This window comes from Indicator indicator, chromosome 11, assembly GCF_027791375.1.
Source record: "Indicator indicator isolate 239-I01 chromosome 11, UM_Iind_1.1, whole genome shotgun sequence".
In the NCBI taxonomy this organism is placed as follows: domain Eukaryota; kingdom Metazoa; phylum Chordata; class Aves; order Piciformes; family Indicatoridae; genus Indicator; species Indicator indicator.
Genome location: NC_072020.1, coordinates 15807850 through 15826767, shown reverse-complemented (window position 1 = coordinate 15826767; position 18918 = coordinate 15807850). Strand labels below are relative to the sequence as shown.

Here is an 18918-nt window from a genome sequence, read left to right as displayed (position 1 = left end):
TTTTTGCACAGTGAGGACCAAAACTAAACATAATATTCCTAAACACAATATTCCTGAACACAATATTCCAGGTGTGGGTGGACCAGCACTGAGCAGAGTGAGATAATGATTCTTTATCTCTGCTGCTGCTGCTCTTGTTGATGCAACCCACCATCCTCTTGTTTTTTTTTTTTTGGCCCAGCAGCACACTGTTCACTTGTATTGAACCTGTTGTCCAGTAGGACCTCCAGGTCCCTCTCTGCAGAGCTTCTACCCATCTGGGTAGATTTCAGTCTGTCCTGCACTCCTGGATTATGTTTTCCCAGGTGCAAAACCTTATGCTTGTCATTGTTGAACTACATAAGGTTCTTGTTAGCTCACTCTCCCAGCCTGTCTGTGTCTTCCTGCAAGGTGGCTCTCCTTTCTGAAGTTCCCACTTCCCCACTAAAAATGGTCTCACCAGCGAACTTCATAAGGGCAGACATGATCCCATTGAGATCACTTATGAAGGTATTAAACAGTGCTGGGCCCAATATTGATCCCTGGGGGACCCCATTTGTGACATGTTGCCAGTTTGAAAAGATGCTATTTACCAGTACCCTCCGGGTGCACCCTGGCAGGCAGTTTCCCACCCACCACACAGACCACTTGCCTAGACTGTAACACGTCAGTTTCTCTAGGAGAAGGCTGTGGGAACCTGTACTGAAAGCCTTGGAGAAATCTAGGTAAACAATGTCCACCATTTGCCTCACATCAACCAAGCATGTTACTTTTTGTCATAGAAAAATGTCAGTGTTTCCTTTGGAAGCAAGAAGTAATCTGTGTCTGGCCACTGATGACCTGTGAATTCCATATCTGAAAGACTTTAGAAGAAATGCAAAGAAGAGCAAGCCCTGGAAAATCAGTCCTGACATTGAGGTTTTCTTTAGAATGGTTTGTTCTGAGAACTGAATCCTGCTGAGTTCTCTGGAGAACTGCAGTGAGAAGCATTGTTGCGCTCAAGTGGTTTTTCACTTGGTGCATTTAAGTACCAAGCAGGCAGGGAAGGCTCTGAGGAAAGATTCACTGGAGTAAACATGCAGCTAGGTTCAAATTCTCCAAACTTTGTGTTAAAACTCCAAACAACCAAAACAAAAAAATTGAAGTGTAATAAGAGGGGTTTTCAGTTGTGACCTGAGATATCAAAGTGCGATGTGTCTTGTCTTTTTCTAATTTATTCTCAATTTTGTTCCTCCAGGGTGACAAAGAAGCAGAACTAGGGCTTCCCTTCTCTCCACTGTGTGATCGCAAGTCTACTATGGTTGCTCAGTCTCAAATAGGTATGTCCCTTCTTGTGCATGCAAAGCAGCATCTTAGAAGCAAAACTTACTCCTTCCTGTAGAACTAAGACCATGGTGACCTCTGAAACAATGTTGAAGAGAGGAAATAAAGCACAACGGTGTTATTTTCCCCCAATCAAAGCTGAGGAGCAGTTAAATTTATGGTGGTGGTTCCATGTAGAAACCAAGTTGCCTCTGCTGTGTCTGCAGAGATGACTGCAGTGCCTGGTTGTGACACTACTGCTTGGTTTTGAGCTGTGACAATGAGGTGCATGTGGCAGCATGTTGTGATATGTGTATCATTGGTGGATCTGAAAATGTAATGGCAGTCCTTCTGATGGCCTTGGCAAAAGATTTTGTCTATTTTTCCATTTATTCTTCCCTCTTTCCCTCCCAGTGTTTCAAGCCAACGAATATCTTTCACTGAAGCCAAGCAAATAGCAAACTTTTTTTCTGCTTCACCCCTTCAGAAACTGAGGTCTTTATAAAGATTCACCAACAATGTGTTCTCTACTTCTCCTCCAACTGTTGAGGGAAAAAGTAGGGAAAAGATGAGGCAATCTTGGTATTTGGTGAGAAAATCAGAGTGGCTAAGTGAAGTGAAACTGTTCAGGAGCCTGAAGAACAAAACATAATAGAAAAAGGATTTGTAGGTGGTTTTTGTACCTAGGAAGCGAAAGAAGTAGACAGAAGAATGTTATCTAATCTTAGCTGGAGAATAGGAAGCCAAATGAAATAACAAAAGAAAAATTACAAGAACCCTAAAAATGAGGGAACTGGAACTAGAAGCAAAAAGAGAATTGTATTAAAGGAAAACAAACAAAAAATTTGAAGTATGAAATTTCTCTCTTAACAGGACAAAGATATCCTTGAACCCAGGGAAGTTCAGATTCATGTCTGTGGCTGAGCGCCATTTCTGTTTAAAACTGTTTCATTTTTTTCCTATTTTAAAATATTTCATTGTTCCCTCTAGGTTCCTCTATATAGGTTTGGAAGCCACTTTTTTCCTTTTTTTTTTTTTTTTTGTCCTCCTCTTTTGTTCTTCTTTGCTCAGGAAAGCCAGGAGAGCCAAGAAACTTCTACACTGGTGCCTCTTATGTTGAGGCACTGGAAAATTAATGATGGATTAAACTATCATCAACACAATTCCTTACAAAAGAGGCACTCGTCAGTATGCAGAGGCCGCCTTGTTCAGTCATATACTCCTGCTCATTATATTCAATTTGTGCAGTTTAGCAATCCATTGACATTAATGGGCTACTCTCTATTAATCTTGCCTTCTAATATTATAAAATTTTCATTTCTCAGTCTGCTGCACATATTGGCAGTGACTTTCTCTAACGTCTCCTTTGGTAAATCAACACTTCATATATTTTCTGCTCTCTGCTGAGGTAAGGCTTTCAGCAATCTAGGCTAGATTCTCAGACAAATAATCTGTTCCCATTCATTTATTTACCTGACTAACAGCCTTAATAAATTGTTCTTTGGAACAGTAATCACTACATTTATTTGCAAAAGTAAGTTTTATTGAATTCCAATGTCTGCTATTATCTGCAGTCATCAGTTCCCACAAATAACAAACTTCTGTCCTTTGTGAAATAAAATTGTGCACTTGGTTCTGTGAAGGAGAGAGCCTAGAGGTCCTGTTCTGGTGGCTCAACTTGTTTGTAGTTGTTGACTTTTTTTGCTCTGAGGTCACTGGAGACACAACAGTGGGCACACATTTTCATTAATAAAAGAAATTCATAAATGAAGATTGAAGGTTTTGCAGTACAGGCTTTTTCCACAAAAATGAAGCAACCCAACAGCAAAAACTTCTTCTGAAGAAAGAATCTCTCTCTCTCCTGTTGCTTCAGTTTGTTGTTGAAGTTGTTCAGAGTTTAAACTGTGAATATGACAAATCTGAATATCAAATAATGAACCTGGGTTTTACACCCTATTAATGCTAATGACCAATTTGTCATTTTTTTTTCTTCTTCAGTAGAATGAGCATGGTAAATATTTCTGCACTACAGTGAAGTACAGGAATCAGGAGAAATTCATGTCTGGAAGTCAGCCTGCTCATAAGAGGGGGGGGAGACAAACAAACTACAAAGAAAACCAGGCCAAGACTTGAATCAGGAGTTAAAGCTTCTCTCTCTGATTAGTCTTTTCTGTCATTGTACTCTTCTGCAGCTGATAAATGTGGCAACATCCTTTTATTTTTGTCCTTTGGCTGACAACAAGGAAAATTACAGCTTCAAAAAACATTGGAGAAAGGCTGATGGGTGCATATTGATGATTCTTTTTCTTTTTCTTTTTTTTTTTTTGGTGAAGTGCTTTAAGGAAACTGTCCTCTAGTCAGTGGTTTTTGTGGTGATCGTATCAGGTGGAATGAATGAACAGTAGGCACGTGCCCAGAATCCACCCCCAGCATGCAACGGTAATTGATAAAATCATCTTAGTCACTGGGGTACAGAAATATTTACCATGCTCACTCTGTTAAAGAAGAAAAAGAATGATAAAAGGGTCATTAGCATTAATAGGTTTTAAGTCCAGGTTCGTTATTTGATATTCAGGGATTTTAATTAGCAGACTAAATCACCGCGTTTAAATCACAGTATCTTTAGGTAAGGAGAGAGAGAACAAAGAAGCATTGTTCTTGTGGCTGCCTGCAGCACTAGGGAATTTGCTAAGTGAAGTACTAAAATGAGCACAAGAAATAGCCCCTGCCCTGGTGAGAATTTAGGTTAGAATTTAGGGAAAGATGTGAGATATTGTAAGCTACTCATGCTCACTTTTTTCTGTGTAGCTTGGATTTTCCTTCATCTCATGAGTTTATGGCCACAGAGCCCTTCAGTCTGCCCTTCCCAATATCCAGATCAGAGTCATGTTCATCTCTGCCAAACTGTATACTGAAGTAGAATTTATCTTTTTTTTTTTTTTTTCTTTCCATGTATTAATAATGGTGGGAAAAGCATTTAAATCTTTAGTTGTATTATCAACAAGCACTGAGGAGAGAAGATTCCTAGCAACCTCTTCATATGTAGTAAGGGAGATTTGCATGTAGCTCCATACCAGCAAAGCTTACCAGTGTTATTACTGCTAAATTAATTTTCTGTTTTTAGAGAGTTCATCTTTGAAACTGGGTTTTATCCAAATCCTCTAAGAACTTGGCTTAAATAGCCCACTCCTTGCATAAAAGAAGTTCTGATGCATCTGTTTGTGTTCTGATTTGCAACAGTTTCTTTCCAGAGTTTAAGTAGCTACCTTATACCCAGGCTCTTGGGTTGGGGATTAATGTATAACTCTGTTTTCCCTTTCTAGCATTTGCCTATCCCTCTTTCAAAGTATAATATTTTTACTCTGTCTTTTACAGTGCGATTGCCTGCGATCACTGAAGCAGTGACTCCTCATAAATCCTCCCCTTGCCTGCTTGACTCTGCTTGTGTTTCTGCTCAGGTTTCATTGATTTCATTGTGGAACCCACTTTTACTGTGCTGACCGACATGACCGAGAAGATTGTGACTCCACTCATTGATGAAGCTTCCCGCTCTGGCATGTCTGGGTTCAGGCGTTCCAGGTGAACAACCACACACCCTCTGCCTTCACTTTGCACATGCTGCCATTGTGACCAGCTCTCCTGGCTTCCCCCCAGATACATAAGTCTTCCATGTGGCTTAAAGCCCCATACCAGCATTGCTGACACCACAGCTTGCTTTGTGACAGTGACTTTGTTGCAGGGAAACTCCAGCCCAGGGGAGGGCAAAAAGGGAGGCTGGCAAGAACCTGAGCCATGCCTCCAAAGGCGGTGAGCACAAATGGTTGTAGCCATGCAATCAGGTGAAGTTTAGTGCTGTCGAAGAGAAGATGGAGGAAGTCATCAGGAGGCACTCATTTCCTCATGTCTAGAAGTGTAAATGGGGATGAAATACAAAAGAGGACTGTGAAGTGTAAGCACACTTCATTAACAGTATTTAGGGTTATGCAAATGTGTGAAGGAGTGCCAGAATTCACCTGGACTTTGGAGGATTCTTGGCCCATTCAGCTTGCTGGAGAGAAACTACTCTTTTAGCAGTTTCGTGAACAGGACGTGTCTTGGGATTCAAATGCCACGTGACTAGTGCTCCCTAGAGTAGAATTGTCATGTCAGAATTCCCTCTCTCTTGGGCTGCAAAGACTGAGCACTAAGATATTTCTATGTCAGTTATCTTGCTGCCTTTATTAAAACATGCACAATGAGGTGTCCATCCTTGAAAGATATCTTTAGAGTCTGTAAATGGAGCAAGTGCCTAACTTCACCCCCAGCTGGGATCACCAAGTCCTGTCCTGTGCCTGATGGCGCCCATTGATGAATTCTAGGAGGCTCTTCCTTTGACATACTTTATATCTAGAATTGCCTGACTCACCAACTAATATTTAGGGAGTGAAGATGCACAAGAAAGGTAATGCAACACTTTGAGGTATTCTATGTTTTAGGGACTGTGAATATCAAAAAATAAGCAAAAGCTGACCTTTATTTCTAATACTGGCTCAGGGCGTGCTGTTTACTTTAACATTGGTTGCCGTAGAGTGGAAGGGAAGGGGAGGAGGATGAGGGAATCAAGCTTGGTTTTTATTTTCCCTGCTCGACTCTGTTAAGCTATCTAGACTTACAGTCATTATTTCTTCTTAGCTATATTTGGCCATAGGGGATACTGATTTCTTCTGTGTTTTGTGATGCTGTGTCCCAGTCTGAACAGTATTAGTCCCTCTGAAGTTAAACGATCGAGTGTCAAGAGCACTGGGTCCGAAGGAAGTGCCTCACACAACTGCTCCATACTCACTGTGGACTTCAAATGTTTTAAAGCCACCTGGACTGAGGTGGTGCAGCAGAACCGGGAGAAATGGAAAGCGCAAGCCACCAAAGGTAACAGCCAGGCTTCTTAGTGAAAGAATAACAATTCTTTTGACCTCTTCTTCTTCAAGCTCTTCTTCAACCAAATTATTCTCCAAGTAAGCATTGTTAGTTTGAAAGAATCTGCTTTTCAAGGCCAACAACCTACACTAAGTTCAGAAAGATAGGAATATTGTGACTCATCTGTGCTTTATACTCTTCTTACATGATGTAAGTGTACATAATGAAGAGGATGTGGACAGTGGGAGGAAAAAAAATGTAATTGTAATGGAGATTCCCTAAAGTCATGAGTCAGACCAAGGTGGGTGCACAAATAGGTGTAGCAGCATTTGTAGGAGTAGGTTATCAAATGATCACTGTTTAGATTGAAAGAGGTATGAATGTTACTTCAGGGGAGGACAGGATAATCTGGATTCACAGCTGGCTTCATATTTCAAGTGGTGACTTGGATAATAATTGGGAGCTATGCTGCAAATGTTCACGGTATCATCAATCTGGGAGAGACTTCATATATTTCAGAAGAGTATGAGGGCTATGTTGGCTGCACCTTGATCAGGGTTCAATATTGTCATGCTATTGAAAAACAAAACAAAACAACCCAAAGCAAACAAACCCCAAGCAAACACCCCACAGGTCAACGAAATACCGCACCCCCGCAACCAAACCAAAAACCCTGACAAACAATCAAACCACCCAAAGACCTTGCTTCGAAGACCCCTCTGGCATTCCTTCTGTGTTTCCACCAATTACAAGCCCCCCCCATCGGTGCTGTATCCACATTTGGCCACTGCATTCTGGAAACATACAGACCAGCTGTAGACAATACAGAGTACAGCAATGCAGATGACCATGCTTCTTTATAGTTGAGAAGGTTTATAGCTGACAGCAGTTTTCTGAAGACTACTGCAGCTGCAAAATACAGGAATTACATTTTTATTCAAATACCCTTGGCTATTAAGAGGAGAAAAAATTGGCAGGTGATTATAAACTGATGATAAATTAGACATTGGCAAATTTCTTTTGTTGGAGATCCTTTGGAATTAATGAGAGCCATCTGTTGAGAATGACTAAAGGTATAATCACCCCCTGCCTCAAGGGGCTGGACCGAGGTTTCCTTGAACCCTTGGGTGATTTACACCATCTTTGGAACCAAATGAGGGATGTGTCACCAATTTTTTTTTTTCTTTCTTTCTTCATGAAACTGTTCATGAAACATTTTCTTCTCTGAGGTGCTTGTTACTCATACCCTGTTTAATGGAGTTGTTGTATTTCATGTACATAGAGTTTGCTTCTAACGTATTGTGCGGCCTCGGCTTCAGGGCGGGTGGAAGATTTGGCAGGGTGTTCCTATTTGCCTGAAAAGCCTGTCTAGAGGTGCAGGAAAGCATGCATTATTATTCAAATTAGATTTTCCTTTGTGATTAAAACTTACCATTTGGGGAAAAGCCTTTCCATGAATGTAAAAACATAATTCCAGAGCTGCTTATTTGCCAGGGAATTTATAACCTTTTTAGTTTTTAATTGGCACTCACTATTTCATGCTTTGTGGACCAAAGTGAAGCTAACCAAAGAAGCAAAGCATTTAACACGGTCAGTATCTCACAGTATAAGAATGTTAAATGGATGAAGCCAATGCAGTTAATCAGTTTTAAGGATATCATTTCAACTTGTACCATATGTATCTGCTTTGTGTACTAAGGTCTAGGAGACAAAAATCTGATGTGCAGGAGACACCTGTGGGGAAATAAATAAAATCTTGTCTTACATTTCACCTAAAACAAATACATAGAGTAGATCATAATAGATTCTGGATTTTTAACTTTTAAATGGGTTTTGTACCCATTTGAAGTGCTTTGCATAAAGACTTTTTTCTAAAGTGAGCATGTAAATGTCAGGTTCTGATTCAAGTGAATGTGCACACATTGCTTAACTGCTGTTGGTAATATCTATTGATGCAAGTACTTCATGGCCATTTTTTGCAGAGTGTCTTAACTGTCAGTGTTTGGTTGTTAATGCTTTAGCTGGAGAGAAGAATGTTATAATTTCCTCATAAAACCCCATACTTTTAGCAGCTCCTGAGGGTAGTTTATGGAAGAATTAGTTGGTCACTTGAAAGCAGAGAGCTCACCAGTCTGCATTATTAGACATGGGAACCCTTGAACAGATCATTTTACTTTTCTGACAGTCCTTAGCCCTGCGTAGTTGAGTTAGTTGATGTTTTTGCCAGTCTTCCTCTCCAATAACTTGAATGAGGGCCCTGGTTTATGGTCAAAGGTCCAGAAAGCAGTCTCAGTTTCAGTTCATCTGAATTCTCTGACTTTCAGATAACTTCTGTGTTCCTGGGTGCATTTAGTGCTACAAGGATGTGTATTTTTTATCTGAAAGATAACCATGTCACTCTGGGACATGGCTTAATGGTCATGGTGGTGTTAGGTCAACAGTCAGACCTGGTGATCTTAGTGGTCTTTTCCAGCTGAAACAATTCTGCTATTCCATGTATACAAACATAAGGCTCAGCATATCATAGCTGGGGACTGAGGAACTGTTCTTGGACTCCAGAGCCCTTGCATCAAAACCTTTGCTGAGCTGCTCCCTTGCTCCTGACTTGCATCAAGTCTCTGCACCCCCCTCCATCTGCCTTGCCTGCCTTAGCCATATGCAGCAAGGCCTGCTGCACAGCAGGACTTCATATTGCTAACCCCCCTCAGACTGGTATCCTGCAACGCATTGGGATGCTTTGCCAGGAAAAATAACAATTACTAAAAGAAGACAGATAAAGCACCTGACTCTTGATTAACAGCAAATAGCAATTGGGCCAGGATATCACTGACCCAGAAACCTTGGATACAGGCATAGGGCAGTCTCATCAGAATGCTTAGACTCAGTATGGATATGGATATGCTGTGAAGCTGTGTAAGCTCACAGGTTCCAAACTGAACACATCCTAAGATGCTCAGCTGCTTTTGCAGATTCAATTTCTGTGGATCATGGATAAGGGGAAGAAAATTATGGAGTCTCTGCATAGAACCTGTGCTTATCCAGCCATGTTTATTAGTTCCAGGGCTGCACTGATGGACTGTGGTTGTGTCCTGCTTTCCAGCGTGATGCAGAAAGCCACACAGAGCCTGTACATCTGAGCTTGTTGGCCTATACCCAACATGGACTAGAACTGTAGCAGTCTCAATACCTGGAGCCAAAGTAATTTGCGACCTGTGCTGTTAGTACTGATGTTAGTACTAAGGCTTGAATAAGAGTAGTGCAGTGTCTTCACAAGGGAAAACTGGTTATTCTGTGAATGTATTCTTTTCTGATAGACAGTATTTTGAGGTGCTGCTGGGTTTTAGCACTTACTTTTGAATTTATACCATTGCATATTTGTGATCGATTGCGAGACTTTTGGGGATGAAAGGGCAAGTACCAGCAGCAATGTGTTAGTGTGCAAAGGAAGGACAGAGGCATGAAGAAAGGATAACAGTAAGTGGAAGAGAAGAGAAAAGCAAGGTGTCATTGGAAGCAGCCTGGAACAAGAGGAGAAGAAAAGCAGATATCAAAGAACCAAGACTTTTCATGTGCTCGGTTACATGGTACGGCGTGAGATAAACAATGTTGCTTGTCTGATTGCTGTATGCCAGAAATTAAGTTAGCCTTGGCATCCCTAGAGCCTTCAATAGCTAATATCTCTTTTTTAATTTGCCTTTTAAGAATTTGAGGAACTGAATTTTCAAAGGTGAACCATGGTAAAAATAGGACATGCAGATAATATACATCTAGGCCAACAGGGAGAGTTTTTCAGAATACTTTCTTAAATTGTCAAGTCAATTTGTACATATATCTAAGTAAATGTTGCCTGTGCAAAAAAAAAAAAAAAAAAAGAGAGAGATTTAGAGGTGTGAATTGTATCATTCTTGTCAAATTGACTGATAATCATGATTTCTTTCCTTGTTTATCTTCTGTCTTTGCTGAGGATGCAGAAGAAAAAGCTAAGAAAGAAGCAGAAGAAAATGCTCATCAGGGAACAGATGAAAAGAAAACAGATGAAAAGGATGAGAAGAAGCCAGCTGAAGATGCTACAGCAGCAAACACAGAGAACAATAGAGAACCAAATCCTAGTGAAAACAAAAGTGCAGATTCCAGTAAGAATCATGTAAGTGGGACTCGGCAAACTGGGGTGAACAAACATGAAGCCTCTCAAGGGAAAAATGCACCTAGGACAGATAAGGGAGAGGACTCTCATCATGCAGTTGGAGAACAGAAACAGCAAGTCCAGAATGGTGAGTTCTCTTCTACTGAAATACAAATGCAACCCTAAAACCAGTATCTCATCTCAGGGATTTGGGAACCTGATGTCCTGGGCCCAGAGCCTCTGCCTGGACATTGGCATAGTCACCTGCATATGGGAATCAGAACCTGCAAATCAACTCCAAAGCGGTGTTCTTCCATAGAAGAGGGGTTCTTTATACCTGTTTAGGCACTTTTGGAGGAAGGGAAAGAATACCTTTTCTCTTGGAAATGAAGCAGGCTGTTGTGATACACAAGCTGAAAAGCAGAAACAAATATTCTTTGTTCATTGCTCAGGCAATGGATAAGAGAAGCCAAAATTGGTTTATAAACTCTTTATGGTGCCTGTTAAAGGTATTTTTGAACTAAGTTACAGGTATAAATATGTTTTGGAACAGAGTATTTTTTTCCCTTCTCTCTGTTTTTAATAGTTATGTATGCTTCTTTTGCTCAGTTTTAAATTAGGGCAGTCACAAATCTTTTTTTTTTTTGGGGGGGGGGGAGGTTTTTTGTTTGTTGGTTTTTGTCAGAAATTTTATTCCAGTGTTTTAATTTGTTAGAGAACTGAATTAAGATAAGAATTACATTTTGCACAGGGAAAAAAAAAGGTGAAAAAAATGTTTTTAAAGTTGCATTAACATTGAAAAAAAATAGTTAGAACATTTCACTCTTCTTTCCTTCCCAGCCCCTGCTCCCTGGAGCTGTTGTCAAAAAATGTCAGTAAAGCCACATGTGACTTGTCACAAACTTGACAAGTATCAGCTAGTCCAAAACCAGCAAAAAACTCACACTTGGAAGCATCCAGTGTGATGCCTTTCAGAAAATGCCTTAGTGAGCATATAGACTTTGAAAATCCCAGGTACAGGCAGTGAGATTAGATGGTAACAGAGGCAGAAATTCTGTTTAAAACATTCCTGATATGATTCTCAAGTATTTCACTTGGCTGCTGGCCCATCCCAAGCATTACCCCATCATTAGATTATTTATTTATTTGTTTGTTTGTTTGTTTGTTTATAGTTTGCAAGGGCTATGGGGATCCAGGCTGTCATGCTCTGTTATGTATGAAATTTGTCTTCAGACAGTGTTATGCAGTGGGCCCCCAAGGAGACAAAAAGTTTGGGGGCATATAAGATCTTCATCAGACTTTGCTTCTGAAAATCCTTTGTTTTACATGCTTCTAACAATATGAGAGTTAAGTGTGCTCTAGTGATTTTGACAGTACCTTTTCCTGCAATCTCTCTCTGCTGTGGGTGTCAAAAATGCTTTGAAAGGAATTATAATCATTTCTGAAAATTAGTATCTTCCTCAGGGAAAGAAATTCTGCACTTTAATTTATGGGAAAAAGCCTTCATGAGGTACAATCACTGCAGAGTCTTTGGAGACTGATGAAATCTTAACATTTATGTCTCCGGATTCACCACAGCTCCCTTTACACCTGTATGTTAATATCTCATCATAAAGTATTTGCCTTATTATTTTTCTGCCTCTGTAGTCCCTTTCAAAAAGATCATTATGATCATCATTCTGCTCTGCTGCTGGCAGTATGTCAGGATAGATATTACAATACTCCAAAGTCCCCTATTCATAATAACTTGCATTCAACGAAAGTTCAAAAATTTTGTTGTCAAGTGAGTTTAAAGTTTCTCTCAGAGAGATCACTCTGAAATAACCTGTGTGTGAATGTTCATCATCATTTCTTGCACACACTTTAGGGTCAAACAAATTCTTTGTGCAAGGGTCAAATAAAATATTATTAGCTTATCATAACCATCAGATACATGATAGTGGAGGAAATGGGAGAATACCTTTGTGCTTTGCTAGATACATTTTCATTTCATTTCTTGAAGAAAATGTCCTTCGTTTAGAAGCCATCTTCATCAAACAGACACCTCAGCCCTGCTTGGAGCAGCTTTCTGTTCAAGGAGCCCAAGTCACTGGCAGTGTGATCAGCTGAGGATGTTGCTGCTTGTCCAGTATCAACTTGCTTTAATTTTTTTCTCACCCATACAGTGAGCTTTAGAAAGAAAACATGAAAAGTTTTGGCTCCAAATGAGTACTGAACAGGATATATTTTTTTACATCATGTTAAATACTTGAAGATTTGAAAACCATTCCCTTTTTATGAAGAAGCTTAACTGGAGAAGAGGGGTCAGTTGTCTGTCATCCAAGAATAAGAAATATTCTAGTGGTTAGGGCACAATGTGTAAGAGACAGACCTTTATTCTCTACAATTTCTCTCTCTTTTTTTTTTTTTTTTTTCGGTTTTGAGCTGGCCATGACTGTTTTGAAGGCATATTGTATCCTCTTTAACACCTAATATCTATAATCCTGAGCCAAATACTAGGAAGTAGTTATAGTAACAGAAATGGTAGTACAAATGGATGAGGCATCACTTTACTACAGCCGTGTAACATACCTCTCATTTACAAAATTCTGAAGCAAGCCTCTTACAGCTTGTTTTGTGGAGGTGTGGGTCACAAACTCACACTTCTCCTCTTCCCCAGGGAAAAGAAAAGCTCTCTGCTCCCATCTGGGCAGGCTGCTCTTGCTTCCCTGGACATCTGAAAGAGGGACATCTGTTTTGCTGTTTGCAAACTGCAGCTGAAAAAGCCCTGTTCTGCTAGAGCTCTCCCTTTAAGCCATTTTTCATTTGATTTTGTATTTGGCATTCTTATCCAATAAAGGGATGGTCTGAGAAGGTCTGATGTGCTCTGCTCTATGACTAATGGAGGACAGAAAATGCAAATTACTCTGACTAACCATTCTAGGTTCATAAAATACACCCCAACTCAAGTTACCATTTTTATTCTGCACCAGCCATTGCTCTGCCAAAGGCTTTGCTTTCCTGGTTTGCTACAGAGACTCTAAGGCCAGTCATCAATGCCAGGATGATGGTTTTTTGCCTGACACTGTCATCAAAGGACCAATCCAAATGAATCTATGAATAAAGGAAACTGGTGAGAGAAACTAAGACAAAATTATATAGGACTATTTGGGTTGTCTAAAGTGGTTACTTAAAGCAGAGACTTGTGATGAAGTCTTGCAGGATCTTGGTTGTTTAAAAGCAAAACAGTTTCATAGTCCTGATTTGGAAATGAAGGTTGTTCTCATGTTTTTAATGGCCTGCTTACAACCAGAGGGAATATTAGCTTGCATGTGCACTTAAAAAGGTTTTATCAATAAGAATAAATTTATATGGAGATTGTGGATGGTTTTGTTTGGTTGGTTGGTTTTCCCCTGGTACTTTATTCTATTGAAAATGTGTTAATCCAGTTCCTTGTGAATCCAGACCTTTTCTCCTAAGGAACATCTCCTTTGGATGTTGCAGTTTGATTGAGTTACAGGCATTAATAAACTCCACTCTGCATTAAAATGCTTATAGCATTCCCTATTGCTTCTTTCTAGGTGAATTAAAGGAAGACAAAAAAGATCAATCCAATGTGGGGGATGAATCAAAGAAAACAGATGGTAAGGACATTATTTTACTAATTTTTGTTTTGCACATTTCTGTATGCAATCTATTGTTTCCTAAGCATATGCAGTTTAGAACTAAAAAATCATGTGGTAATCAGAAACAGAAGAAACAGTCATGAGACTAGAAAAAAGCCATTGGGGCATTCTGGAGGAAAATCATCCCTTTCTCATAATGCCTAACTCCACTTAGTTTTTCTGTTGGTAAGCCTTATCCATCAATTTTTGTGCAGTGCCTGCAAGAAAAATCCTGGATTATTAGAATAGGAAAGGTGGAATTGCGAGGTTCTATCCTTCTGGCTTTCTTGAGGCCATATTCTACTTTCTGTTAGGAATGGCTGCATGGAAGATGTGAAAGAACAGAGCTAAGGAAAACCAGGGACACCTTGTGCAGGGTTTTTTTTTTTTTGTGATCCATGTTATGCTAGGACAATAGAAACACAAAGCTTTCTCAATATAATAGTATGAGGAAGAATTTGCCAAATGCTGCTGAACCACAGGTGTGAGAAGAAAGCAGGAGTGAGCACCTCAGCATAGATGTCCTATGTTTAAGAAGAAATGCTGAAGAAATGTTGTTGAGCTGAAGCAACCCCAAGCCATGGGACAGGGGTTTGGGCATTAGAGATTAATGTCAAATGAGTCTTAGCCTAGTGTAGAGGTCTACAGATGTTTTAGAAGCCTCAGCAAAGTGGAAAAACAGCTGTAAGGTCTGTGGCTTGTTCACTCTTTTGCACCTCCTTAGCTGTGTATCACAGGGGTCTGAGATAGAATCTGAACCTAAGGTGCTCCAAAACCAATTGGCAAAGTGTTAGGTAGCAAAATAAATGGGGAAAAAAAATGTCAGAGCTAACATGTACTTTGTGCAAGCCTCAGTGAAATCCATGGAAACACAGTACTTTGTTTTGATGGCCAAGAAAGATAACCTCACTGTAAGTACTGCAGGTCTAGCAAATTGATAATAAGAACAACATGTGATACCTCAACTAAAAATGTAGAAAAATTCATCAAGACACTTGTATTTCAGACACATAAATAAGTACTTTTTTTTGAGTGCCCTTAGCAACAACTGTTTAGGAAAATTCAGTTATTTTGTTGAGAGGTCATGTTGTTTAAACTGGAGTTAAATGTCTATCAGGCAGACAGTCCTGAAAAAGCACCATTCCCAGCTCTTTCTGCAGTCATGCAAAAATTAACCACAAGTACTCAAAGAACATTAAACTCTGTAGAAATTCATGAATATGTGCAGTGCTGTGTGTAGCTATCAGGGCCCCAGAGGGGTTAATGGGCAGAATGGCTCCTCTCTCCAGTGTGGTGGGAGACGGCTGAGCAGTGACTATGCTGGAAGGCTGCAGCCCTGGCAGAAGGGGATGGCTTCTCTAGAAGGATTTAGTAGCATCAGCCGAGTCAAGAGTGTAGACCTGAGAAGCCATACCTTTGAGGACTATGTTACATTGGAAAGCCTGCTCTCTCAAGGTCTTGGGAAGTTTTGGGGCACGTATTTAGCTGGGCAGGAGAGCTAAGAAATGAATGTTTCGTGCTGACTTAAAGATCGAGAGTGTGAGTTTGGTTCCTTGCAAGTTGCTGGTCTTTGTGCAGTGTTAGCTATTTAGTATCTCTAGTAAATGAACTAACCAAAAGTGTCTTTTAAAGTTTTATTAAGAATAAGGACAAGCAAAGAAAACAACATGCTGGGCTGAGAAAAAGGGACGAAAAAACAGCAAAGCAATAGTTTTTCTCTCCTTCTTATTTAGCTATCTCATTTACATAAACAGACTTATGTTAAATAGAAGGCAGGACATGATAATGAGCCCCCAGAATGTTCTGAGCGCTTGCTCAGGAGAGAAAAAAAAAGGGATCAGAGAGTAAAAGCATCTTTCTCACAGAACGCTGCAGAACTCCCACATACTTACCTGACACACACATTCCAAGGCAGAGCCAAGCAAGGCCACCTTTATCTTTGATTTGTCTAATAAGAGGTCAAATTGAGCCCCTTGAAAACGATCTTCCAAATGAAATTCACTGTACTTAACTCTTTACTTGACACAAACCGCATATTCCTCCATGAATAATTATAAAAATTATTCACAACAGTATCTATTTGTTCTCTTGTAAGAAAACGTTCTGGTCATGCCCTTAGGTAAAAGCCCAGTACTGTGCAACCAGTTGAACACAGTGAATAAACTACTGTAGCCGTGCAAGGACAGTTTGTAGGCTGAATGTTTTTCATCTAGAGGCTGTATAGACAGCACGTAGCTGATGACCCCATTGGTAGAAATCAGGAGAAAAATAATGAATAATGAGCTCTAGAAAGGAAAGAGCTAGGGTGACACTTCTGTTTTGACAAATACTGCACAACCTGTTCTGTCCATCCATCCCTCCAGAGCAAATCTCCTCACCAGCCATGTGAGGGATGTGGAGAAAGGAACATTATTCATGGATAATACGTAGCTGTGTGCAGACTACCGAAATGTTGACCCAAACATATGCTTTCTCGTGTACCAGTACATGGCCTTTCACACGCTGGAAAAAAAGATTAAGCAAGGGTGTTAGAAAGATTGAAGTTACAGCTATAATGCACTCACTACATGTGGTTTGCTGGTGGGAGAAACTTAGCCTGGACTGTTTGCAGTTTCAAGGCACTTAGGTTTTATGGCCTCTGTTCAGTATGTAGCTGGGATATATTTGTATTAAACAAGCACCTGTTTGTGTAGATTTACCAAGAGGGCTCTTCAGCTTCCTCTCCACCACATATCGGCATCACCTAGAGCCCTGCATCCAGTTGAGGTCAATCTGATGCCCTGTCCTACTGCACAGGCATCCTGCAGCTGAAGAAGAAAGATGCAGAGTATATGTTGCATAAATCATTGCAGGATCTGCGTCCAAACTTCGTTTTAGGCACATACAAAGGAAGTTATTGCTTAGTTGCTACCTTATTACAAGAATACATACATTAAAAAATGTTTAATACATTTGTTCTTCTACTACATGGGAAACCAAGTAGCCAGGGACATGCTGATTTATTGTTCCATGTGGACACCAATACACAGGTGTGAAATACAGTTTCTGTGTCAGAGTTACATTGAAGCTACCCAAAGACAGTGAAGTGGGTGTGCCTCCAGAAATGGGGTTTGGCCTCCCTCAGGCAGAGAGGAGCCACACATCCATGTCACCAGAGCTTCACAGACTGGCTCTATCTGCACCAAAGCCAACTACTATAAAGCTAGCTTGAGGATGGCTATGTAAGCTGCAGGCATGCCTTAGACTTCAGTCTTAACACTCCAAAACCCTGTGCAAATCTGTCTTCTCATGTTAATCTAGTCTTTGTATTATTGGTTTGTTTCGTTTTGTTTACTGCTTGTTACTTAGTCCTACCCTTTTTTCCAGTTCCAAGAAAAGAGATAGGGAGCTGCCATTTCCCACATAAAGACACAGACATATCAGAGACTTCATCAGCACAAGTAGTTCATTGAATGTTTCCTGTGGGATAGACTATTATTAAACCATTTTGGAAAACCTGATTTTCCCATGTGAAATACTTATTTTTCAACACTTTGAATGGAAAACCATATACAGTCTCATGGAAATAATTTACATCTATATTCACAAACTTTTTGTGTGTGTGTGTGTGACATGTTTTTCTGTTTACAAACCTGACAACAAATGAAAAAAAAACAACAACAACAAAAAAAACCATTTAAGACTAGATGTAAAGAAGAAGCTTTTTACATTGGAGGTACTGAAACCCTGGCACAGGTTGCCCAGAGAGGTAGTAGAAACCCCATTCCTAGAAACACTCCAGGTCAAGATGGATGGGGCTCTGAGCAACCTGATTTAGTTGAAGATGTCCCTTCTCACTGCAGGGGGTTTGGACTAGGTGACCTTTCAAGGTCCCTTCCAACACCAAACATTCTATGATTAACACTTCCACGGGCTCTCTCTACCACCTCCTTTTTTTTTTTTTTTCTTCCCTTCAGCTAGCAATTAGACAATTACATTTTTATTTTTTTTGTGTGTTCTTGTCTTGAGAATGTATTATTCTAGAGATAGCTTGCATGCTTGCAGGATATAGCACAAAAATATTCAGGGTATTTCTATCTTGAATAGTTGGAACAGCCAGCCCTGTTAGGTGTGATGAGCAATGCTCCCACCTCGTGGTCAAATACTAACCCTGCATTTTGACAGCTCAGTTTCAATAATGCACTCCTCCATGCAACGCAGCAGGATAGGATAATACAGTGAATATAATACAGTTAATATAGCATAATGCTATTCAATACAAAACGTGGCCTTTTGAGTCTATGAAGATTTCAAGACAGGCATACCAAAAATTGAGGGTTTAGCTTGCTTTGGTTTGATTTGATTAAGCTATATTATTGCTTAACAGTACTTAAAAGCCTTTCTTGTATGTTCTATGCAACATCCATGCCAACATGTAAAGCTATCTTAGTATTTATTGACAATTATTCCTTGACCAGCAAGTGCAAAATTCCTTGATTATAAAGGTAAAGTACAGGGACTTAGTTTCGTTCTGTCCCAGTTGTCCTCAAAAACCAAGTGGCAGAGCAGTTGGCACAATGTTGTTAACTGAAAAGGCTTTTGGTACAGGAACATGGTGGTGTGAAGGGACAATGGTGATGACTCCGTGGTTATCCCAACCAGACTTGAATGAACAAGATTCCTCCCAGTTTCATGTAAGGAGAAAGCAGCTGTTAGCAAAGTTGTTCACCCACTGAAGACTTGTCTGATTTCACAGCCTCCTGCACATCCAGTTTTCCTGTGCTTTAGTCTAGCCAAGACCACTCGCTGCACGGCAAAGAACTCTAAGCAGACTTCTGACAAAACCCTGCTCGTGTAATCTGCATAATGCTAATGTTGTTTTACAAGAGGTTACCCAAGCGTAGAAATTAACAGTATTTGTCTATATCTTCTTGAGAGGGGTAAAAAGGTGGATTTCAGGTCACATGAATAATTGTGCCATTTGTATTCCAAAAGACA

General features: G+C 40.1%; 1 protein-coding gene across 1 annotated transcript in view; it reads left to right on the top strand.

Moving 5' to 3' along the window:
* The window catches only part of PDE1C (phosphodiesterase 1C), a 277040-nt gene that overhangs the window by 234344 nt on the left and 23778 nt on the right, over nt 1-18918 (top strand). Inside the window, exons 13-17 of the mRNA XM_054384765.1 lie at nt 1217-1298; nt 4740-4860; nt 6011-6186; nt 10146-10445; nt 13858-13920. Of these exons, the coding sequence (XP_054240740.1) occupies nt 1217-1298; nt 4740-4860; nt 6011-6186; nt 10146-10445; nt 13858-13920 (742 nt within the window). The remainder of the gene's footprint in view (nt 1-1216; nt 1299-4739; nt 4861-6010; nt 6187-10145; nt 10446-13857; nt 13921-18918) is intronic.